Here is a 25,861-nt window from a genome sequence, read left to right as displayed (position 1 = left end):
AGTTGGAAGCACAGAATCATCTAGAATGTCATTGTATGCTGTAGTGTTGATTTCCCTTCACTGGAACTAAGGGGCCTAGCCCGAACCATGAAAAACAGCCCCACACTATTATCCCTCTTCCACCAATCTTTACAGTTGGCCCTATGCATTGGGGCAGGTAGCGTTCTCCTGGCATCCGCCAAACCCAGATTAGTCCGTCAGACTGGCAGATCACTCCAGAGAACGCATTTCCACTGCACCAGAGTCCAATGGCGGCGAGCTTTACACCACTCCAGCCAACGCTTGGCATTGCGCATGGTGATCTTAGGCTTGTGTGCGGCTGCTCTGCCATGGAAACCCATTTCATGAAGCTCCTGACGAACAGTTCTTGTGCTGACGTTGCTTCCAGAGGCAGTTTGGAACTTGGTAGTGAGTGTTGCAACCGAGGACAGACGATTTCTACGCTCTACACGCTTCAGCACTCGGCGGTCCCGTTCTGTGAGCTTGTGTGGCCTACCACTTCGCGGCTGAGCCATTGTTGCTCCTAGACGTTTCCACTTTACAATAACAGCACTTACAGTTGACCGGGGCTGCTCTAGCAGGGCAGAAATTTCACGAACTGACTTGTTGGAAAGGTGGCATCCTATGACGGTGCCACGTTGAAGTCACTGAGCTCTTCAGTAAGACCATTCTACTGCCACTGTTTGTCTATGGAGATTGCATGGCTGTGTGCTCCATTTTATACACCTGTCAGCAATGGGTGTGTCTGAAATAGCCGAATCCACTAATTTGAAGGGGTGTCCACATACTTCTGTATATATAGTGTATCTTAGATTCATTCTGAGTATTTTGAGGAAGTAATACTGGTTTTGTTCCTATGGTGTCTCATGGGGGACAAACATCAGTAACTGCCACATTGAACCACACCCCCAAGACTGAAATCTAGGTTTTCTTAATGAGCAACAGAGAAACATGTGGAATCGGTGCATTCATTCGCTCTTTAAAAACCTGCTGTATGTAAAATATGGTGTACTATAGCTTGGAAAATAAATACATGTAACTCTGGATGACAACATAATGATGTTTGTTTCCAACATTAGGGCTGTTTTCCTAAAGAAGTAAAATCTGCTTCGTGTTTTGTTTCCTTGCCACGATACTAACGAGTATCGCGATACTGGTATCATCCCGGCTCTAACACTTGTATCTGAGAATAACTCTGGGATGCGCCCAATGTGTCAGTCAAGAAGTAGTGTATTCTCAGCTATATACACAGTGTACAGGAGGCTGACAGAGTTTTCCTCAGCGTGCTCCCTGGTGATCAGGCGTTCCGCATTGCATGTAAATTCCCTGTCAGACATGGCGGATCAAAGCAGGGCACCTCCCGAAGCTGACAGGAGAGGAGTGCTGAGAGGGCATCTTCCTTCCCCTCCGCTCTGCTTCACTCCTAGGAGTTTAAATGGAAATGAGGCAAACACACTAAGTCAGAGCTGAGGGATAGGGAATGCACCTTCACACCACAGCCTCCAAGGCTGGAGTCTGGACACAGCACAGCACTGCTGACAGCCTCAGTATCTCAGCTCAGATAAGGGTGTTTATGTCTCTCTCTGGTTTTCTGGTTGTTTCATTTCCTCTCCCGCTCCCCCCCACCCCTCTCTCTCTCTCTCTCTTTCCTCCACCTCTCTCTCTCTTTCTCTTTCTCTTTCTCTTTCTCTTTCTCTGTCTCTCTCTCTGTGTAAAAACCAGCAGGCACTGTACACGACCCTTATCATTTGCCAATGCAAATACTTTCACCCAGACATTCACTTTCTTATTATCTGCACTTACTGCCCAGTGCCATCTATATCAGTAAGTCCAGTAGCTGTAGAGGTATGAGGTAAAACATGCCCTCCATAGCTCCACAGTGGGGATGTGCTGCTAACCTGTCTCTGATTGGGCTGCCTCTGTCTGGGGCTCTGATCAGCACAGACTGGGGGTGGATGTCCTGTCTGAATAATGAATGCCTTTTCCCTGGCTGTGGTGAAGAAAAAGTGTCTACCCAAAATGTTCCATGTACTGTTTTTGCTGTCTGTGAAGCCTACCTTCTTCAGCCTCTGCCTGTTACAGATTTACAGTAGGATCTTAATTTGAGCCAGTTTGCTACAGCAGGAAATGAATCCTGCAGCAACAGGAAATGTTAATTATTATGTGGATTATAATTAATGGACATTTTTGTAGGGGTTGATACATTTTTCGTAAGGTAAAAATCAAGTCTGAAATGTCAACGTGGAAATTACTAACTTCAGAAGTATTTTTAAACCTCAAATACACTACGCGTTTTTAAATTTCCTGCATTGCAGGAAAGTTCTCCTTCAACAGGTTGATCAAATTAAGACCCTACATCTGTATAATAACCATACAGTGCATTTGGAAAGTATTCAGACCCATTGACTTTTTCCACATTTTGTTACATTACAGCCTTATTCTAAAATGGATTAAATAAAACAATTCCTCATCAATCTACACACACTACCCCATAATGACAAAGTACATTTTTGCAAATGTATTAATAATAAACAGAAATAATAAGTATTCAGACCATTTGCTATGAGACTTGAAATTGAGCTCCTGTTTCCATTGATCATCCTTGAGATGTTTCTACAACTTGATTGGAGTCCACCTGTGGTAAATTCAATTGATTGGACATGATTTGGAATGGCACACACCTGTCTATATACAGTTGAAGTCAGAAGTTTACATACACATAGATTGGAGTTCCAAAAAATGATGTCATGGCTTTAGAAGCTTCTGATAGGCTAATTGACATCATTTGAGTCAATTGGAGGTGTACCTGTGGAAGTATTTCAAGGCCTACCTTCAAACTCAGTGCCTCTTTGCTTGACATCATGGGAAAATCAAAATAAATTAGCCAAGACCTCAGAAAAACAATTGTAGACCTCCACAAGTCTGGTTCATTCTTGGGAGCAATTTCCAAACGCCTTAATGTACCACGTTCATCTGTACAAACAATAGTACGCAAGTATAAACACCATGGGACCACGCAGCCGTCATACCGCTCAGGAAGGAGACGCATTCTGTCGCCTAGAGATTAACGTACTTTGGTGCAAAAAGTGCAAATCAATCCCAGAACAACAGCAAAGGACCTTGTGAAGATGCTGGAGGAAACAGGTACAGAATTATCTATATCCACAGTAAATAAGTCCTATATCGACATAACCTGAAAGGCCGCTCAGCAAGGAAGAAGCCACTGCTCCAAAACCACCATAAAAAAGCCAGACTACGGTTTGCAACTGCACATGGGGACAAAGATCATACTTTTTGAAGAAATGTCCTCTGGTCTGATGAAACAAAAATAGAACTGTTTGGCCAAAATGACCATCGTTATGTTTGGAGGAAAAAGGGGGATGCTTGCAAGCCGAAGAACACCATCCCAACCGTGAAGCACGGGGGTGGCAGCATCATGCTGTGGGGGTGCTTTGCTGCAGGAGGGACTGGTGCACTTCATAAAATAGATGGCATCATGAGGAAGGACAATTATGTGGATATATTGAAGCAACATCTCAAGACATCAGTCAGGAAGTTAAAGCTTGGTCGCAAATGGGTCTTCCAAATGGACAATGACCCCAAGTATACTTCCAAAGTTGTGGCAAAATGGCTTAAGGACAACAAAGTCAAGGTATTGGAATGGCCATCACAAAGCCCTGACCTCAATCCTATAGAAAATGTGTGGGCAGAACTGAAAAAGTGTGTCCAAGCAAGGAGGCCTACAAACCTGACTCAGTTACACCAGCTCTGTCAGGAGGAATGGGCAAAGAATTCACCCAACATATTGTGGGAAGCTTGTGGAAGGCTACTCGAAACGTTTGATCCAAGTTAAACCATTTAAAGGCAATGCACCCAAATACTAATTGAGTGTATGTAAACTTCTGACCCACTGGGAATGTGATGAAATAAATAAAAGTAATAATAAATCATTCTCTCTACTATTATTCTGACATTTCACATTCTTAAAATAAAGCTGAGTTTAAATGTATTTGGCTAAGGTGTATGTAAACTTCCGACTTCAACTGTAAGGTCCCACAGTTGACAGTGCATGTCAGAACAAAAACCAAGCAATGAGGTTGAAGGAATTGTACGTAGAGCTCCGAGACAGGATTGTGTCGAGGCACAGATCTGGGGAATGGTAATAAAACATTCTGCAGCATTGAAGGTTCCCAAGAACACAGTGGCCTCCATCATTCTTGAATGGCAGAAGTTTGGAACCACCAAGACTCTTCCTAGATCTGGCCGCCCGGCCAAACTGAGCAATCGGGGGAGAAGGGCCTTGGTCAGGGATGTGACCAAGAACCCGATGGTCACTCTGACAGAGCTCCAGAGTTCCTCTGTGGAGATGGGAGAACCTTCCAGTAGGACAACCATCTCTGCAGCACTCCACCAATCAGGCATTATGGTAGAGTGGCCGGACGGAAGCCACTCCTCAGTAAAAGGCACATGACAGCCTGCTTGGAGTTTTCCAAAAGGCACCTAAAGGACTCAGACCATGAGAAACAAGATTCTCTGGTCTGATGAAACCAAGATGGAACTCTTTGGCCTGAATGCCAAGCGTCACGTCTAGAGGAAACCTGGCACCATCCCTACGGTGAAGCATGGTGGTGGCAGCATCATGCTGTGGGGATGTTTTTCAGCGGCAGCGACTGGGAGACTAGTCAGGATCGAGGGAAAGATGAACGGAGCAAAGTACAGAGAGATCCTTGATGAAAACCTGTTCCAGAGCGCTCGGGACCTCCGACTGGGGCGAAGGTTCACCTTCCAACAGGACAACAACCCTAAGCACACAGCCAAGACAACGCAGGAGTGGCTTCGGGACAAGTCTCTGAATGTCCTTGAGTGGCCCAGCCAGAGCCCGGACTTGAACCCGATCTAACATCTCTGGAGAGACCTGAAAATAGCTGTGCAGCGATGCTCCCCATCCAACCTGACAGAGCTTGAGAGGATCTGCAAAGAATGGGATAAACTCCCCAAATACAGGTGTGCCAAAGGTGCTTCAACAAAGTACTGAGTAAAGGGTCTGAATACTTATGTAAATGTATTATTTCAGTTTATTTATCTTTATAAAGTTGCAACAATTTCTAAGAAGCTGTTTTTGCTTTGTCATTATGGGGTATTGTGTGTAGATTGATGAGGAAAAATAACAATTTCATACATTTTAGAATAAGGCTGTAACATAACAAAATTTGGAAAAAGTGAAGGGGTCGGAATACTTTCCGAATGCACTGTAACAAAAGCCTTTAGAAATGTGTTAAGTGAAGTTTCTACTTCAATAAAAAAGGAAAGGTGCATGTCAAAGCAGAAAGTGCCTTCCAGTGCATCTCTGGCATAGCAGGGGTTCTTTGGAAAGTAAATTCAAATTGCTGAGCTTTGTGGCACTAACAATTCTGCTTAGCTAGCTGTACATTGTTTCTCACCCTCATTAACATAGACAACACAAACAACTTTGTTTAGAGATCTAGCAAAGAAGGTGTGGCAAATAGGTGTACCTTTTTGTTTCCATCTCTATCTTCTTAGACACTGTGTATTTCCCTCAGTTAATGGTTCTCAAACTGCCACTTATCTTAGCTAATGCAGTAGCTGTCAGCAAGAGACAAACAGAGAGAGAAGACCGATATAATTAATTTGTATCATGGCCTCCACTGAGTTAAGTCGTTGGGGTTGAGAAATGGGTTTGATAGACATCCAGCCCCCACAGGCCAAAGACCAATGGAGTATAACTGATGGTTGTAATTTACCAGTAGAGCACTTAGTAGAAGGACAGGTCTATAACCATACTGTAATATTTGAGGCAGTATTGAAAAGTCAGACAAGACACATTTAAACAGAATGTGTTCACTTGTGACTGATTTCACCCATGCAGGAATAACTGTGAATTCTTTTAAAAAATCATTTTGTGAATCATTTTCAGAATCAAGATCTCTTTAACGAGGGAGACCTGTGGATAGATATGAACAGTTGCTGTTTCAAATCAAATCAAATGTTATTTGTCACATGCGCCAAATACAACAGGTGTAGTCCCTTACCGTGAAATGCTTACTTACAAGCCCTTAACCAACAATGCAGTTTTAAGAAAAATTTACTAAATAAACTAAAGTAAAACAAATAAAAGAGCAACAGTAAAATAACAATAATGAGGCTATATACAGGGGGTACCAAGTCAATGTGCAGGGGCTGTTTGTTTGCAACTGAATAATTAATGTCGCAAACTCCTCTTGTCAACATTGTCTCTGTGTCTTATTTACCTCTTTGACTCCCTGTAAAGAAGCCAGGTGTTTCTATTGTATCATCAAAACAAATCGATAGGGGTGAAAATCAACCTGGAACAACCTCATCACACCTTATGTGCTCAATCTGATACACAAGCTCGCCTCTGTTGCAGGTCGGAAATCCCTGCTCCCTAATCAGTTCAGGCTCTCCTGCAGACCTAGCAGACATTCTAGGTACTTCCTCTGGCAGGCTCCCCAGTGGTAGGAGGTGTGAGTTAACAGAGAGGTAGCAGGCAGTACATATACAGTACTCAATATGGCTTGCTTGTTCTGGGCAAAACAAACACCACCTGTGCCTCGTTGTGTCTCCTTGGTCCCGTTGGAAAATCACTGTGGCAACACATGCCTGGGTCCTCCATCCACTTTGATATCCTACATTCTGTGATAAGATGCTACCTAGCCTTAGTCTGTAGTCCACACACATGCATATTATATAGTACAATCAGTCAGAAACAGTTGCCATGCTGCCACCCTCTGGTATTTAGTGGTTCAGTACCCCCACATCCCTGGTTATACACCTGGTCTTGGCTGAATGGATGCCTTTGAATATGAACTGTATATTCCCACTGTTCCATAGGTGCTCCATGAGCCTCTGATTGATGAGGACCCGGTGTTCATCACCACCTGTACGGAGAGAGAGCTGAGGAAGAGGAGGAAGAGGAAGTTCAGTCTGTGGGTCCGCCAATGCACCTCCACTGGCTTCATCTGTCAGGTACAGTGTGGGTGTGTGCGTGTGCGTATACTTGCATCATGTTATGTTTGTGTAAAAGAAGAAAATGAGAGAAAGGGAGATGCATGTCAATCTCTCATGGCTCAAAGTGGAAGAGAGATTGACTTCATCACTACTTGTTTTTGTAAGAGGTGTTGACAAGCACCTCTTACAAAAATGAAAAAATGGGGGGAGGGACTGTACTGTAGCCTCTTGGATTTATACTCTTATATCCGGGAGCTAGTGCCTTGCCAACTTTGTGACAAAGACTGTCCACCTTCAATTACCCCCTGTGCAACCACACCGGGATTTACACAAGACTGCCTGCCATTTGTCTAGACTCTAGAATACGGCAGGACAGGACTAGTGCAATCAGGGCATGCCCTTCCCACTCACTTAGACAGCTGAGAGATCCAGGCAAACTGTGTGATTGGATGACTGAAATGGGACCATCCAGTGCCTCAATCAGTCTCCAGACCCAATGTCCTGTTGTTGTTTCCCAGGAGTTTGGTTTTTACAAGCTGATCGGTTTCTTTTGGCTCTGAATTGCCTTCCTTTACAGCAGAAATGTGCCATAGGGAGAAAATAAGAAAAAAAACAAATAAAAATGAATAGTTAATAGAGTGACTCAATGGGATCCCATTAGTGCAATGCCCAGCCACTGCTTGGCAAATAAAGCGCCAGTCCACTTAGTATAATTGCTCTCTGCTCTTGGTGGGTATATAATACGCCAAATGACTGCTGCCCCAAGCCTCAAACAGACCCAGGAAGGCATGATAATTAATGGATTGGTGGGAAGAAGAATTAATCTATTATGTATTTTCTTGCGTAGTTCGCAAGACCACGACTGTTTCTGGCTCATCTATTACTAAACAACAGGGTTCATATTATAAATGATAAATTACATTGTGTGATGATAACTAGCGTATCAATCAATTTGTCTGATCAGAGTAATATTTCAATGTAAATTGTAATCAATGGAGCTAAGCCAGGCCAGCAATTCAGATTGTAGGAGCCACATCAAGGTTGTTAATTGGAACACTTGGAACGATAGCTGCTACACAGATCATTCCTGAGGTAATTTATGTATTGATTTCTGTATGTCAGTGCATGACATTATCGTGGCATTGACTGTCTGTATCGCTCTTCCAGATCTATGTGCATCTGAAGGAGGGCCAGGGTCCTGATGGGTTGGCCACCCTGAAGAACAAGCCTCAGCTCCACAGTATGGTGGCCAAACAGCTGTGTCAGAACCTCTCAGGCCGCAACAGCATCATCTTCACCGGGCCCAGCATCACTAGCCTCAACCTGTACCAGGAGTTTGAGAAACAGGGTATATGTTAATCTCAGTCTGTCTGTCTGTCCTGTCTGTCTGTCCTGTCTGTCTGTCTGTCCTGTCTGTCCTGTCTGTCCTGTCTGTCCTGTCTGTCTGTCTGTCTGTCTGTCTCTCCATCACTTTCTTTCTCTCCATCCTTTCTCTCTATTAAAACCAAAACCTAAGGGGAGGAGGCATTGATCTGAAACTGAAAAAGAAAGGAAATTCACGAGCACCACAATGCCTATTCCTGGGGTCCAAACATATTAAAGCACTTACATTACATATAAAACAAAAGATAAAACAGTACATCATATAACATTATTACGCCACTACATATTTACAATATAAAATGTTTAATACCGCCATACAACAATATCACAATGTGTGCATATGCATGTGTCTGTACCTTTGTGTGTGTCTCTTCACAGTCCCCGTTGTTCCATAAGGTGTATTTTTACCCGTTTTTAAAAATCTGATTCTACTGCTTGCATCAGTTACCTGATGTGGAATAGAGTTCCATGTAGTCATGGCTCTATGTAGTACTGTGCGCCTCCCATAGTCTGTTCTGGATTTGTTGACTGTGAAGAGACATCTGGTGGCATGTCTTGTGGGGTATGCTTGTCAACACTTCTTACAAAAACAAGTAGTGATGAAGTCAATCTCTCTTCCACTTTGAGCCATGAGAGATTGACATGCATGTCATTAATGTTAGCTCTCCGTGTACTCTCCGTGTACTTCACTGGCCACTTTAAGAAATGGAACACTAGTCACTTTAATGATGTTTACATATCTTGCACTACTCATCTCATATGTATATTCTGTATTCTATTCTATAATATTCTACTGTATCTTAGTCCATGCCGCTCTGTCATTGCTTGTCCATATACAGTGGGGAGAACAAGTATTTGATACACTGCCTATTTTGCAGGTTTTCCTACTTACAAAGCATGTAGAGGTCTGTAATTTTTATCATAGGTACACTTCAACTGTGAGAGACGGAATCTAGAACAAAAATCCAAAAAATCACATTGTATGATTTTTAAGTAATTAATTTGCATTTTATTGCATGACATAAGTATTTGATACATCAGAAAAGCAGAACTTAATATTTGGTACAGAAACCTTTGTTTGCAATTACAGAGATCATATGTTTCCTGTAGGTCTTGACCAGGTTTGCACACACTGCAGCAGGGATTTTGGCCCACTCCTCCATACAGACCTTCTCCAGATCCTTCAGGTTTCGGGGCTGTCACTGGGAAATACGGACTTTCAGCTCCCTCCAAAGATTTTCTATTGGGTTCAGGTCTGGAGACTGGCTAGGCCACTCCAGGACCTTGAGATGCTTCTTACGAAGCCACTCCTTAGTTGCCCTGGCTGTGTGTTTCGGGTCGTTGTCATGCTGGAAGACCCAGCCACGACCCATCTTTAATGCTCTTACTGAGGGAAGGAGGTTGTTGGCCAAGATCTCGCGATACATGGCCCCATCCATCCTCCCCTCAATATGGTGCAGTCGTCCTGTCCCCTTTGCAGAAAAGCATCCCCAAAGAATGATGTTTCCACCTCCATGCTTCACGGTTGGGATGGTGTTCTTGGGGTTGTACTCATCCTTCTTCTTCCTCCAAACACGGCGAGTGGAGTTTAGACCAAAAAGCTATATTTTTGTCTCATCAGACCACATGACCTTCTCCCATTCCTCCTCTGGATCATCCAGATGGTCATTGGCAAACTTCAGACGGGCCTGGACATGCGCTGGCTTGAGCAGTGGGACCTTGCGTGTGCTGCAGGATTTTAATCCATGACGGCGTAGTGTGTTACTAATGGTTTTCTTTGAGACTGTGGTCCCAGCTCTCTTCAGGTCATTGACCAGGTCCTGCCGTGTAGTTCTGGGCTGATCCCTCACCTTCCTCATGATCATTGATGCCCCACGAGGTGAGATCTTGCATGGAGCCCCAGACCGAGGGTGATTGACCGTCATCTTGAACTTCTTCCATTTTCTAATAATTGCGCCAACAGTTGTTGCCTTCTCACCAAGCTGCTTGCCTATTGTCCTGTAGCCCATCCCAGCCTTGTGCAGGTCTACAATTTTATCCCTGATGTCCTTACACAGCTCTCTGGTCTTGGCCATTGTGGAGAGGTTGGAGTCTGTTTGATTGAGTGTGTAGACAGGTGTCTTTTATACAGGTAACGAGTTCAAACAGGTGCAGTTAATACAGGTAATGAGTGGAGAACAGGAGGGCTTCTTAAAGAAAAACTAACAGGTCTGTGAGAGCCGGAATTCTTACTGGTTGGTAGGTGATCAAATACTTATGTCATGCAATAAAATGCAAATTAATTACTTAAAAATCATACAATGTGATTTTCTGGATTTTTGTTTTAGATTCCGTCTCTCACAGTTGAAGTGTACCTATGATAAAAATTACAGACCTCTACATGCTTTGTAAGTAGGAAAACCTGCAAAATCGACAGTGTATCAAATACTTGTTCACCCCACTGTATGTATACATTCTTAAATTCCATTCCTTACTAGATTTGTGTGTATTGGGTATATGTTGTGAAATTGTTAGATATTACATGTTAGATATTACTGCACTGTCGGAGCTAGAAGCACAAGTATTTCGCTACACCCGCAATAACATCTGCTAAACACGTGTATGTGACAAATAAAATTTGATTTGATTTGACAAGGGCCAGCCGTGCTGCCCTGTTCTGAGCCAACTGCAATTTTCCCAAGTCCCACTTTGTGGGCCTGTAGGACCTGCCTTGTTGATAGTATTGTTAAGAAGGCAGAGTAGCGCTTTATTATGGACAGACTTCTCCCCATCTTAGCTACTGTTGTATCAATATGTTTTGACCATGACAGTTTACAATCCAGGGTTACTCCAAGCAGTTTAGTCACCTAAACTTGCTCAATTTCCGGTTTATTCATTACGAGATGTAGTTGAGGTTTAGGGTTTAGTGAATGATTTGTCCCAAATACAATGCTTTTCATTTTTGAAATATTTAGGGCTAACTTATTCCTTGCTACCCATTCCAAAACTAACTGCAGCTCTTTGTTAAGTGTTGCAGTTTTTTCAGTTGCTGTAGTAGCTGACGTGTATAGTGTTGAGTCATCCGCATACATAGACACACTGGTTTTACTCAAAGCCAGTGGCAAGTCGTTAGTAAAGATAGAAAAAAGTAAGGGGCCTAAACAGCTACCGTGGGGAATTCCTGATTCTACCTGGATTATGTTTGAGAGGCTTCCATTAAAGAACACCCTCTGTGTTCTGTTAGACAAGTAACTCTTTATCCACATTATAGCAGGGGGTGTAAAGCCATAACACATACGTTTTTCGAGCAGCAGACTATGATCGATGTCAAAAGCTGCACTAAAGTCTAACAAGACAGCCCCCACAATCATATTATCATCAATGTCTCTCAGCCAATTATCTGTCATTTGTGTAAGTACTGTGCTTGTTGAGTGTCCTTCCTTATAAGCGTGCTGAAAGTCTGTTGTCAGTTTGTTTACTGTGAAATAGCATTGTATCTGGTCAAACACAATTTTTTCCAGAAGTTTACTAAGGGTTGGTAACAGGCTGATTGGTCGGCTATTTGAGCCAGTAAAGGGGGCTTTACTATTCTTGGGTAGCGGAATGACTTTAGCTTCCCTCCAGGCATGAGGGCACACACTTTCTAGTAGGCTAACGTTAACTGGCTATCATAGCGGCCAAGGACGTTCGCTTTTGTGCTCTGATTACACGCAAGTGTCTAGGTCAGCATTTTACACATGATGACTTCAGCCTTATATGAAAAACCTTACTTGGCTAAATATAGCTAGCGTTCTTTGCTTGTTGGTTAGCTACCTAGCCAACGTTAGCGCTCATCTGACTGGTATACCATTACGTTACCTAACTAATTAAAACAAACCCACATTCATTGGCTAGTTAGCTACCTTTCTTTGCCTGTTTGTTTGTTAGCTAGCTAGCTATCAGCTGACTGGTGTTAGCTAGCTACAGAGGCTACCTGCTGGACTTTGGACAAGCAACCTAACGTTAGCTAGCTACCTAGCTAATCTAAATAACTGTTTGCATTTACTCCCCTTGAATACCACCATATAGCTAGCTATCCACAGTAGCCTAGGTTTGTTTGCATACACTTCTTATTACTGGCAGCCTGGTGCAAGCAGCTGTGTTGTTGCTATCGCCCCAACAATAATCTCTGTCTCGCTCTCTGTCGCTCTCACCCTCTCCATCCTCTTCCTTTCTCTATCTTCTTCTTTCTCGCTGTACAGTATGTACTGTAATCTCCTTTCTCATCACTCCCTGCTCATCCCCTGCAGTTTTTAATTACCATACATGTCCCCCTGCTACTGTAGCAATGAAAAAGAAGACAGTCAATTGAAACCCTGAGAACCAACATGTGAATTGTGTTTGTTTTGCTGTGTCCATGCCTACCACCCACTAGGCTGCGCTACCAGCCATACAGTAAACTGTAAAGATGACGTACAGTAAATTCTCCAAATGCTTATTTTGGAAACCTAGACCACCAGTACATCCTACTGTTTTAATTAACAAAGTGAACAGGGGGTGAGAGGGGAAGTGATGCCACAGTAAACCAGTCTGTAGCCCTGCAGCAGCTGACACAGAGATATTAATCATTTTCAGCTCCTTGACAATTACAAACGCCATTGTCTTTCTTTCACCCCTTGCTGAGTAAGAGGTAGTGTGAGAGCTAGTCTGTCCTCTTGGTGTCCTCCTCTAGGCTTTATCCTCTGATCTCAATCTGAACACATACTGGCCACCTGTAATCTGGGCCATCTATCATTACTGCAGAGGACAGGCTTTAGGAAAGAAGGGGATTATATTCAGCAAACATGAGGCTCAAGACTCTCACATGTACAGTACAGTGTACAGATTATACAGTGTGGTGGTTCGCTCAAATATAAATAATTTATGTAGAACAGAAGTGCCTCCGACATTTAAAGTAAGGAATCATGTCAACTCCATTCATTACATTACAGTACATTTGTATAAGGGTAGGCAACAACACATCTGCCACGCTGATCCTCAACACGGGGGCCCCTCAGGGGTGCGTACTTAGTCCCCTCCTGTACTCCCTGTTCACCCATGACTGCTTGGCCAAGCACGACTCCAATACCATCATTAAGTTTGCTGACGACACAACAGTGGTAGGCCTGATCACCGACAATGATGAGACAGCCTATAGGGAGGAGGTCAGAGACCTGGCAGTGTGGTGCCAGGACAACAACCTCTCCCTCAATGTGAGCAAGACAAAGGAGATGATTGTGGACTACAGGAAAAGGAGGGCAGAACACGCCCCCATTCACATCGACGGGGCTGTAGTGGAGCGGGTCGAGAGTTTCAAGTTCCTTGGTGTCCACATCACCAACAAACTAACATGGTCCAAACACACCAAGACAGTCGTGATGAGGGCACGACAATGCCTTTTCCCCCTCAGGAGACTGAAAAGATTTGGCATGGGTCCCCAGATCCTCAAAAAGTTATGCAGCTGCACCATCGAGAGCATCCTGATGGTAGTGCGTACGACCCAGTACATCACTGGGGCCAAGCTTAAAATCAAATCAAATCAAATGTTATTTGCCACATGCGCCGAATACATCAGGTATAGACCTTACAGTGAAATGCTTACTTACAAGCCCTTAACCAGTAATGCAGTTTTAAGAAAAATAAGTGTTAAGTAAAAAATAGATAAGTAAAGAATATATTTTTTTTAAGTATTAAAGAGCAGCAGTAAAATAACAGTAGAGAGGCTATATACAGGGGGTACCGGTACAGAGGCAATGTGCAGGGGCACAGGTTAGTCAAGGTAATTGAGGTAATATGTACATGTAGGTAGAGTTATTAAAGTGACAATGCATAAATAATAAACAGAGAGTAGCAGCAGCGTAAAAGAAGGGGTGAGGTGGGGGGGGGGGTGGGACAATGCAAATAGTCCGGGTAGCCATTTGATTAGCTGTTCAGGAGTCTTATGGCTTGGGGGTAGAATCTGTTTTGGACCTAGACTTGGCGCTCCGGTACCGCTTGTCGTGTGGTAGCAGAGAGAACAGTCAATGACTAGGGTGGCTGGAGTCTTTGACAATTTTTAGGGCCTTCCTCTGACACCGCCTGGTATAGAGGTCCTGGATAGCAGGAAGCTTGGCCCCAGTGATGTACTGGGCCGTACGCACTACCCTCTGTAGTGCCTTGCGGTCGGAGGCCGAGCAGTTGCCATACCAGGCAGTGATGCAACGAGTCAGGATGCTCTCGATGGTGCAGCTGTAGAACTTTTTGAGGATCTGAGGACCCATGTCTCCTGAAGGGGAATAGGCTTTGTCGTGCCCTCTTCACGACTGTCTTGGTGTGTTTGGACCATGATAGTTTGTTGGTGATGTGGACACCAAGGAACTTGAAGCTCTCAATCTGCTCCACTACAGCCCCGTCGATGAGAATGGGGGTGTGCTCGGTCCTCTTCTTTTTCCTGTAGTCCACAATCATCTCCTTTGTCTTGATCACGTTGAGGGAGAGGTTGTTATCCTGGCACCACACGGCCAGGTCTCTGACCTCCTCCCTATAGGCTGTCTCATCATTGTCGGTGATCAGGCCTACCACTGTTGTGTCGTCGGCAAACTTAATGGTGTTGGAGTCGTGCCTGGCCATGCATTCATGGGTGAACAGGGAGTACAGGAGGGGACTGAGCACGCACCCCTGAGGGGCCCCCGTGTTGAGGATCAGCGTGGCGGATATGTTGTTACCTACCCTTACCACCTGGGGGCGGCCTGTCAGGAAGTCCAGGAACCAGTTGCAGAGGGAGGTGTTTAGTCCCAGGGTCCTTAGCTTAGTGATGAGGGCACTATGGTGTTGAACAGTGAGCTGTAGTCAATGAATAGCATTCTCATGCAGGTGTTCCTTTTGTCCAGGTGGGAAAGGGCAGTGTGGAGTGCAATAGAGATTACATCATCTGTGGATCTGTTGGGGCGCTACGCTAGGGTTTCTGGGATAATGGTGTTGATGTGATCCATGACCAGCCTTTCAAAGCACTTCATGGCTACAGACGTGAGTGCTACGGGTCGGTAGTCATTTAGGCAGGTTACCTTAGTGTTCTTGGGCACAGGGACTATGGTGGTCTGCTTGAAACATGTTGATATTACAGACTCAGTCAGGGACAGTTTGAAAATGTCAGTGAAAACACTTTCCAGATGGTCAGCGCATGTTCGGAGTACACACGTCCTGGTAATCCGTCTGGCCCTGAAGCCTTGTGAATGTTGAACTGTTTTTAAAGGTCTTACTCACATCGGCTACGTAGAGTGTGATCACACAGTCGTCCGGAACAGCTGATGCTCTCATGCATGCTTCAGTGTTGCTTGCCTCGAAGCGAGCATAGAAGTAATCTAGCTTGTCTGGTAGGCTCGCTTCACTGGGCAGCTCGCAGCTGTTCTTCCCTTTGTAGTGTGTAATAGTTTGCGAGCCCTGCCACATCCGACGAGCATCGGTGCCGGTGTAGGACGATTCAATCTTAGTCGTGTATTGACGCTTTGCCTGTTTGATGGTTCGTCGGAGGGCATAGTGGGATTTCTTATAAGCGTCCGGGTTAGAGTCCCGCTCCTTGAAAGCAGCAGCTCTAACCTTTAGCTCAGTGCAGATGTTGCCTGTAATCCATGGCTTCTGGTTGGGGTATGTACGTACGGTCACTGTGGGGACGACATCATTGATGCACTTATTGATGAAGCCAGTGACTGTTGTGGTGTACTCCTCAATGCCATCGGAAGAATCCCGGAACATATTCCAGTCTGTGATAGCAAAACAGTCCTGTAGCTTAGCATCTACGTCATCAGATTTGCCAAATGGAGGGCAAGGGAGAGCTTTGTACGCGTCTCTGTGTATGGAGTAAAGGTGGTCTAGAGTTTTTTTTCCTCTGGTTGCACATTTAAAATGCTGGTAGAAATTAGGTAAAACAGATTTAAGTTTCCCTGCATTAAAGTCCCCGGCCACTAGGAGCGCCGCCTCTGGATGAGCGTTTTCCTGTTTGCTTATGGCCTTATACAGCTCATTGAGTGCGGTCTTAGTGCCAGCATCGGTTTGTGGTGGTAAATAGACAGCTACAAAAAACATAGATGAAAACTCTCTTGGTAAATAGTGTGGTCTACAGCTTATGAGATACTCTACCTCAGGCGAGCAAAACCTTGAGACTTCCTTAATATTAGATTTTGTGCACCAGCTGTTGTTTACAAATATACACAGACCGCCACCCCTTGTCTTACCGGAGGCAGCTGTTCTATCTTGCCGATGCAGCGTATATCCCGCCAGCTGTATGTTATCCATGTCGTCCTTCAGCCACGACTCTGTGAAACATAAGATATTACCGTTTTTAATGTCCCGTTGGTATGATATCCGTGATCTTAGTTAGTCTATTTTGTTATCCAATGATTGTAAGTTGGCTAATAGGACTGATGGTAGAGGCAGATTACGCACTCGCCGTCGGACCCTTGCAAGGCACCCCGACCTACGTCCCCGATATCTCTGTCTCTTTCTCATGCCGAATGACGGGGATTTGGGCCTTGTCGGGTGTCTGAAGAAAATCCTTCGCATCCGACTCGTTAAAGAAAAAATCTTTGTCCAGTTTGAGGTGAGTAATCGCTGTCCTGAAATCCAGAAGCTCTTTTCGGTCATGAGAGACAGTGGCAGAAACATTATAAATATGTACAAAATAAGTTACAAATAACGCGAAACAACACACACAATAGCACAATTGGTTAGGAGCCCGTAAAATGGCAGCCATCTCCTCCGGCGCCATTCTGGTCATCCTCCGGCGCCACTTCCTGCCATCCAGGACCTATATAATAATAATAATAATATGCCATTTAGCAGACGCTTTTATCCAAAACGACTTACAGTCATGCGTGCATACATTTTTGTGTATGGGTGGTCCCGGGGATCGAACCCACTACCTTGGCGTTACAAGCGCCGTGCTCTACCAGCTGAGCTACAGAGGACCACATATACTAGGCGATTTCAGAGGAAGGCCCAAAAAATTGTCATAGGCTGTTCTCTCTGCTACCGCACGGCAAGCGGTACCGGAGTGCCAAATCCTAGGTCCAAAAGGTTCCGTAACAGCTTCTACCCCCAAGCCATAAGCTAAACAATTAACTGCTGAACAATTAATCAAATGGCCACCCGGACTATTTGCATTGACACTTTGTTTTTACACTGCTACTACTCGCTTTTTATTAGCTATGCATAGTCACTTTACCCCTACCTACATGTACAAATTACCTCGACTAACCTGTACCCCCGCACATTGACTCGGTACCGGTACCCCCTGTACCTCCATTATGTACATCATTATTGTTATTTTAATATGTTACTTTTTTATTTATTTATTTTTTTACTTTAGTTTATTTAGTAAATATTTTCTTAACTCTATTTTATTAAAACTGCATTGTTAGCTAAGGGCTTGTAAGTAAGCATTTCACGGTAAGGTCTACAGCTGTTTTATTCGGCGCATGTGACAAATACATTTTGGATATCTCTAACGTTCTTTGTGTTGCACCATCCTGAACGTGTCCCAGATGTCTAAAAGTCTAAAGGTGTGTGTTTGTCCTCTGCCAGACATCTACTGCTGTGGGCTGCTGAGCACCAAGAAGAGTGACTGCACCGGCCTGCCCCAGTCCATGCTGGTGAACCCTGAGAGCCCCCAGCAGAGGGGCCAGTCCCGCACCATGATGAGAGGTAACACCTCCCTCATCAGCTGGTACAACAAGGGACACTTCCGCTTCCTTACCAACGCCTACTCACCCACCAAGGAAGGTAAGAAGACCCGCTCTGGGACCGGTGTGATATTACCCATGTTTTTTTTCCTCATGAATTTTCATTCAGAACATGCATTCAGGTGGATGTTTAAACAGTATTTAATCATGATGAAGCATAGATTTTAGAGTGAACAGCCTTCAATTTTAAAGCAAAACGTTTGTAGCAAAACCTACTGTATCACTATAATGCTCTGAAATGGAGCATCATTATTAAGCACTTTAGGGCTGACTGACACAGTATGAGTCACCACCCATGATTGACATGATGTGGATTTCACAGACCACAGTAACTCCTAGTTGTTAATGCACTCATAATCTACTCTGTAGACGAAACCCTGATGTACAGAGCCTTGCAAAAGTATTCATCCCCCTTGGCGTTTTTTTCCTATTTTGTTGCATTACAACCTGTAATTTAAATGGATTTTTATTTGGATTTCATGTAATGGACATATACAAAATAGTCCAAATTGGTGAAGTGAAATTAAAAAAATAACTTGTTTCAAAAAAGTCTAAAAAATAAATAACGGAAAAGTGGTGCGTGCATATCTATTCACCCCCTTTGCTATGAAGCCCCTAAATAAGATCTGGTGCAACCAATTACCTTCAGAAGTCACATAATTAGTTAAATAAAGTCCACCTCTGTGCAATCTAAGTGTCACATGATCTGTTACATGATCGCAGTATATATACACCTGTTCTGAAAGGCCCCAGACTCTGCAACACCACTAAGCAAGGGGCACCACCAAGCAAGCGGCACCATGAAGACCAAGGAGCTCTCCAAACAGGTCAGGGACAAAGTTGTGGAGAAGTACAGATCAGGGTTGGGTTATAAAAAAAATATCCGAAACTTTGAACATCCCACGGAGCACCATTAAATCCATTATTAAAAAATTGAAAGAATATGGCACCACAACAAACCTGCCAAGAGAGGGCCGCCCACCAAAACTCACGGACCAGGCAAGGAGGGCATTAATCAGAGAGGCAACAAAGAGACCAAAGATAACCCTGAAGGAGCTGCAACGCTCCGCAGCGGAGATTGGAGTATCTGTCCATAGGACCACTTTAAGCCGTACACTCCACAGAGCTGGGCTTTACGGAAGAGTGGCCAGAAAAAAGCCATTGCTTAAAGAAAAAAATAAGCAAAGTCTCTCACATGCCAAAAGGGAGAGACTCCCCAAACATATGGAAGAAGGTACTCTGGTCAGATGAGACTAAAATTGAGCTTTTTGGCCATCAAGGAAAACACTATGTCTGGCGCAAACCCAACACCTCTCATCACCCTGAGAACACCATCCCCACAGTGAAGCATGGTGGTGGCAGCATCATGCTGTGGGGATGTTTTTCATCGGCAGGGACTGGGAAACTGGTCAGAATTGAAGGAATGATGGATGGCGCTAAATACAGTTAAATCCTTGAGGGAAACCTGTTTCAATCTTCCAGAAATTTGAGACTGGGACAGAGGTTCACCTTCCAGCGGGACAATGACCCTAAGCATACTGCTGAAGCAACACTTGAGTGGTTTAAGGGGAAACATTTACATGTCTTGGAATGGCCTAGTCAAAGCCCAGACCTCAATCCAATTGAGAATCTGTGGTATGACTTAAAGATTGCTGTACACCAGCGGAACCCATCCAACTTGAAGGAGCTGGAGCAGTTTTGCCTTGAAGAATGGGCAAAAATCCCAGTGGCTAGATGTGCCAAGCTTATAGAGGCATACCCCAAGAGACTTGCAGCTGTAATTGCTGCAAAAGGTGGCTCTACAAAATATTGACTTTGGGGGGGTGAATAGTTATGCACGCTCAAGTTTTCTGTTTTTTTTGTCTTATTTCTTGTTTGTTTCACACACAAAAATATTTTGCATCTTCAAAGTGGTAGGCATGTTGTGTAAATCAAATGATACAACCCCCACAAAAATCCATTTTAATTCCAGGTTGTAAGGCAACAAAATAGGAAAAATGCCAAGGGGGGTGAATACTTATGCAAGCCACTGTAACACCTCATCACTCTGTCTCTCCCTGTATGAGGATGGAGTGATGTTCAGAGATAATGGGAATGGGAGAAAATCCCTGTTGCGTGGCATGTGAAAGGCTCTCTCACCTCAGACACATTTAATCCCATTTGTAAAATAAATTAGGTGGGAAAATGCATTAAATCTGGATAGATAAACAGGAGTATCCAGAGTAGATTAGTGGAATCGAGGGAGAGTTTGGATTCTGTTCATGGACTGTGTTAAAAGAAGGGCTGAATTTGAGGGAGTGTTTGGATTCAACAATGAAAATCCTCACAATGTGAATTAAAACTATAGAGCAGTGCTCCAAGTCATTCCTAGTCGATCACCAAACATTTCTATAAAAAACTCAACGATAAAGCCTTGCATTCTTTTTTAAAAATTCGTTTCGCGCTGTTGGCGGTAGGTGCACTTGATTTAGCAGCCAGGAAGGCAAAGTATTCACATTTTGAACCATTTATTTTATTTGAAGGTAGAACTCCACCTACCCGGCAGGCCCAGAGAGCAAATCAAGTGCACCTATAGGCCTACGGCTGGCCAATCAGATAGCTCAGATTACCGTGTCTGCACAGTTTTCTCGAGCCATAGACTGTAAAAAGAAACCTTGAATGCACAGAAAGTTGATACTGTGAGAATTCAAAACTTTTAAAACCATGACTAGAGAGCGACTCAATGAATACAGCAAAGAGCTGCTGTTTTTATGAGTAAGTTCATGTTTAAGTTGTTATTCAGCACTGTCAGTCAACACTTTGTTCAACAAGCCATAAAATGTGCGTTCTCCCTACTTCCACTCACGCTACAACCAGCACTGCAGCTGCAATGAATGAGTATAGTGTTCCGATAAGCTTGCGTTGTTATTATTAGCGGCTTGTGTCTTTTTTTTAGATCAAGGAATATTTCACTTTCTCTGGTCGTAGGAGTAACAACATGAATTAGTGCATGAGGCAGAAATAATGCAGTGCGACTTGAGTTTCACCATCAGCTGGAAGACTGTGTCCCCTTTTCTCAGCGGAGGGAGGGAGAGCAGAGGGACGGTGAGTGAGGTGAGAGGCAGACCATCAAATGCAGGCCATCAGTCCAGAAAAAAAAAAGCGAATGATTATGCTCACTTAGCCAGGCCTCACAAGTAATACAACAAATTATATATTACCAGTGTGATGATATACCAAAATGGTCTGAGAAGAACAACATTGCAGAGCAATTCAAGCATATCCAATATGCAGTGATTGCACATTGTGACAGCGGAGGCGTCGGGTGAGGTTGTCTCTCTCTGGCGGGAGGTAAGCTTGGCTTATATGGTGTCGAGTAAAGCTTAAACCATGTATTTAGATTGTAGGTAGGTATTGTAGTTAGGTATTGTAGGTAGTTTATCTAGATAGTTATTGTAGGTAATTATTGTAGGTAAGTATTGTATTCGGCTGAGGCCGGTGAAGCATGAGGCTAGCTAACCCACTACCTGGACTAGCTAGCGGGTAGCTACTAGTAACTATTAGCAACTGTGGATAGTTGTTTCCAATGTTATTTCACGCTTAAGAGTACCTGTAATTAATTATGCCAGCTAGCTGCCTACCATTCAGCTGTTTTTCTAACCTCATTATCTGAAGCGCTAACGTTAGGTAGTTAGTAGCTACTGTACTCGAAATGTAGCTAGCTTGTTGCTACCTGGATAGCTAACTAAACAATAGCTGGAACGACCTAGCTTTAATATTTGGAGACGCTTTCTCTCCGTTGGGACAGACGCGAACTGGCTGAATCGATTCAGTGGCTAGCTTTGCACTTAACTGGCTAACAGTAGCTACTAAGGGTAAGTTATAACCTACATTTGTGTTTTGTTTTTACATACTGGTAACCAGAGTCGTTCAAGGGAATTCGGGACATGGGTGACTAGTTAACGTTAGCTTGGCTCTCTCTGTGTGTTCGTGCCGTGGGAGGAGGGGTTGGTTCGTTGGCAGAGAGCAATGGCTAGCTAGTATGCTAACTATTCTAGCTAACTAACTGGCTGAATAAGTTGACGACGGACTCACTCAAACTGTCAAAACTAACCCAAAACTTTACACAACGTTAGACACGGACACGAATGATCTGCTTGGCATGTTAACACACTGGTGGTTTGTTGTAACCGAGTATTGGTGCTAAACCGTGTTATTGGAGGCTGGCATGCTAGTTGGCTATGGCGTCATAGGATTCGGTGCCCTGGACGGTTTTCACGGAAGAATACTGTACCAAGTTAGCTAGCTGAATAAACTAAGTTAGAGTCTATTCCTAGAAAACATTGAACCGCTGTAGTTTACAACAATTATAATTTCTAAAGTGGAAGTCGCTTTCCCAGATGTTTAGTTCATTTAATTCAGATCTCCTTTGAATTATTGTAGCCGTTTTCTGTAGCCTGTCAACTATGTGTCTGTCTATCCCTGTTCTCTCCTCTCTGCACAGGCCATACAAACGCTTCACACAACGTGGCTGTTGCCACTCTAATCTGGTGGTCCCTGCGCGCACGACCTACGTGGGGTTTCAAATGTCTCCGGAAGGTGGATAAAGTAATCCTTCTACCCCCCCACACACAGTGGAGTCGCTCACCACCTTCCGGAGACATTTGAAACCCCACCTCTTTAAGGAATACCTGGGATAGGATAAAGTAATCCTTCTACCCCCCCAAAAAAAATTGTAAAGTGGTTATCCCACTGGCTATAGGGTGAATGCATCAATTTGTGAGTCGCTCTGGACTAGAGCGTCTGCTAAATGACGTAAATGTGCCCTTGAGCAAGGCACTTAACCCTAATTGCTCCTGTAAGTCGCTCTGGATAAGAGCGTCTGCTAAATGACTTAAATGTAAATGTAATGTAAATGAGTTCCAGGTCTCTGGGAGCCTCTGGAACTGCCATTCTGCGGCCAACAAGGCAGAGTTCACCTCAACCTATGCTACCCTCCAGTCCCTCGACTTCTTGGTGCTGACGGAAACATGGATTACCACAGAAAACACTGCTACTCCTACTGCTCTTTCCTCGTCTGACCATGTGTTCTCGCATACCCCGAGAGCATCTGGTCAGCGCGGCGGTGGCACAGAAATCCTCATCTCTCCCAAGTGGACATTCTCTCTTTTTCACCTGACCCATCTGTCTATCTCCTCATTTGAATTCCATGCTGTCACAGTCACTAGCCCATTCAAGCTTAACATCCTTGTCATTTATCGCCCTCCAGGTTCCCTTGGAGAGTTAATCAATGAGCTTGACGCCTTGATAAGTTCCTTTCCTGAGGATGGCTCACCCCTCACAGTTCTGGGTGACTTTAACCTCCCTACTTCTGCCTTTGACTCATTTCTCTCTGCCTTCTTCTTTCCACTCCTTTCGTCTTTTGACCTCACCCTCTCACCGTCCCCCCCTACTCACAAGGCAGGCAATACACTTGACCTCATCTTTACTAGATGCTATACTTCTACTAATCTCACTGCAACTCCCCTCCAAGTCTCCGACCACTACTTTGTATCCTTTTCTCTCTCGCTCTCCTCCAACACTATTCACTCTGCCCCTACTCAGATGGTAATGTGCCGTCGCAACCTTCGCTCTCTCTCTCCCTCTACTCTGTCCTCTTCCATCCTATCATCTCTTCCCTCTGCTAAATCCTTCTCCCTCCAATCTCCTGATTCTGCCTCCTCAACCCTCCTCTCCTCCCTTTCTGCATCTTTTGACTCTCTTTGTCCCCTATCCTCCCGGCCGGCTCGGTCCTCTCCTCCTGCTCCGTGGCTTGAGGACTCATTGCGAGCTCACAGAAGAGGGCTCCGGGCAGCCGAGCGGAAATGGAGGAAAACTAGACTCCCTGCGGACCTGTCATCTCTTCACTCCCTCCTCTCTACATTCTCTTCCTCTGTTTCCGCTGCCAAAGCCACTTTCTACCACTTTGAATTTCAAGCCTCTGCCTCTAACCCTAGGAAGCTCTTTGCCACCTTCTCCTCCCTGCTGAATCCTCCTCCTCCTCCCCCTCTCTCCTCCCTCTCTGTGGATGACTTCGTCAACCATTTTGAAAAGAAGGTTGACGACATCCGATCCTCATTTATTACGTCAAATGACACCGCTGGTCCTGCTCACACTGCCCTACCCTATGCTTTGATTTCTTTCTCCCCTCTCTCTCCAGATGAAATCTTGCGACTTGTGACGGCCGGCCGCCCAACAACCTGCCCGCTTGACCCTATCCCCTCCTCTCTTCTCCAGACCATTTCCGGAGACCTTCTCCCTTACCTCACCTCGCTCATCAACTCATCCTTGACCGCTGGCCATGTCCCTTCCGTCTTCAAGAGAGCGAGAGTTACACCCCTCCTCAAAAAACCTACACTCGATCCCTCAGATGTAAACAACTACAGACCAGTATCTCTTCTTTCTTTTCTCTCCAAAACTCTTGAACGTGCCGTCTCTAGCCAACTCTCCTGCTATCTCTCTCAGAATGACCTTCTTGATCCAAACCAGTCAGGTTTCAAGATTGGTCATTCAACTGAGACTGCTCTTCTCTGTGTCACGGAGGCTCTCCACACTGCTAAAGCTAACTCTCTCTCCTCTGCTCTTATCCTTCTAGACCTATCCGCTGCCTTTGATACTGTGAACCATCAGATCCTCCTCTCCACCCTCTCCGAGTTGGGCATCTCCGGCGCTGCTCACTCTTGGATTGCGTCCTACCTGACAGGTCGCTCCTACCAGGTGGCGTGGCGAGAATCTGTCTTTGCACCACGTGCTCTCACCACTGGTGTCCCCCAGGGCTCAGTTCTAGGCCCTCTCCTATTCTCTCTATACACCAAGTCACTTGGCTCTGTCATATCCTCACATGGTCTCTCCTATCATTGCTACGCAGACGACACACAATTAATTTTCTCCTTTCCCCCCTTCTGATAACCAGGTGGCGAATCGCATCTCTGCATGTCTGGCAGACATATCAGTGTGGATGTCGGATCACCACCTCAAGCTGAACCTCGGCAAGACGGAGCTGCTCTTCCTCCCGGGGAAGGACTGCCCGCTCCATGATCTCGCCATCACGGTTGACAACTCCATTGTGTCCTCCTCCCAGAGTGCAAAGAACCTTGGCGTGACCCTGGACAACACCCTGTCGTTCTCCGCTAACATCAAAGCGGTGACCCGATCCTGCAGGTTCATGCTCTACGACATTCGCAAAGTACGACCCTACCTTACACAGAAAGCGGCACAGGTCCTAATCCAGGCACTTGTCATCTCCCGCCTGGATTACTGCAACTCGCTGTTGGCTGGGCTCCCTGCCTGTGCCATTAAACCCCTACAACTTATCCAGAACGCTGCAGCCCGTCTGGTGTTCAACCTTCCCAAGTTCTCTCATGTCACCCCGCTCATCTGCACACTCCACTGGCTTCCAGTTGAGGCTCACATCTACTACAAGACCATGGTGCTTGCCTACGGAGCTGTGAGGGGAACGGCACCTCCTTACCTTCAGGCTCTGATCCTACACCCAAACGAGGGTACTACGTTCATCCACCTCTGGCCTGCTAGCTCCCCTACCTCTACGGAAGCACAGTTCCCGCTCAGCCCAGTCAAAGCTATTCGCTGCTCTGGCACCCCAATGGTGGAATAAGCTCCCCCACGACGCCAGGACAGCGGAGTCACTGACCACCTTCCAGAGACACTTGAAACCCTACCTCTTTTAAGGAATACCTGGAATAGTATAAAGTAATCCTTCTACCCCCCACCCCCCCATAAAAAAAAAAGAAGAAAAGTGG

General features: G+C 44.9%; 1 protein-coding gene across 1 annotated transcript in view; it reads left to right on the top strand.

Annotated features, from left to right (window-relative positions):
- The window catches only part of LOC121547619 (piggyBac transposable element-derived protein 5), a 50,666-nt gene that overhangs the window by 15,536 nt on the left and 9,269 nt on the right, over positions 1-25,861 (top strand). The window contains exons 3-5 of the mRNA XM_041858969.2: positions 6,871-7,005; positions 8,155-8,335; positions 17,926-18,123. Coding sequence (XP_041714903.1) covers positions 6,871-7,005; positions 8,155-8,335; positions 17,926-18,123 — 514 coding nt within the window. The remainder of the gene's footprint in view (positions 1-6,870; positions 7,006-8,154; positions 8,336-17,925; positions 18,124-25,861) is intronic.

The sequence above is a fragment of the Coregonus clupeaformis genome, chromosome 31 (assembly GCF_020615455.1).
Source record: "Coregonus clupeaformis isolate EN_2021a chromosome 31, ASM2061545v1, whole genome shotgun sequence".
Lineage (NCBI taxonomy): Eukaryota > Metazoa > Chordata > Actinopteri > Salmoniformes > Salmonidae > Coregonus > Coregonus clupeaformis.
This window is presented reverse-complemented; position numbering and strand designations above follow the sequence as displayed.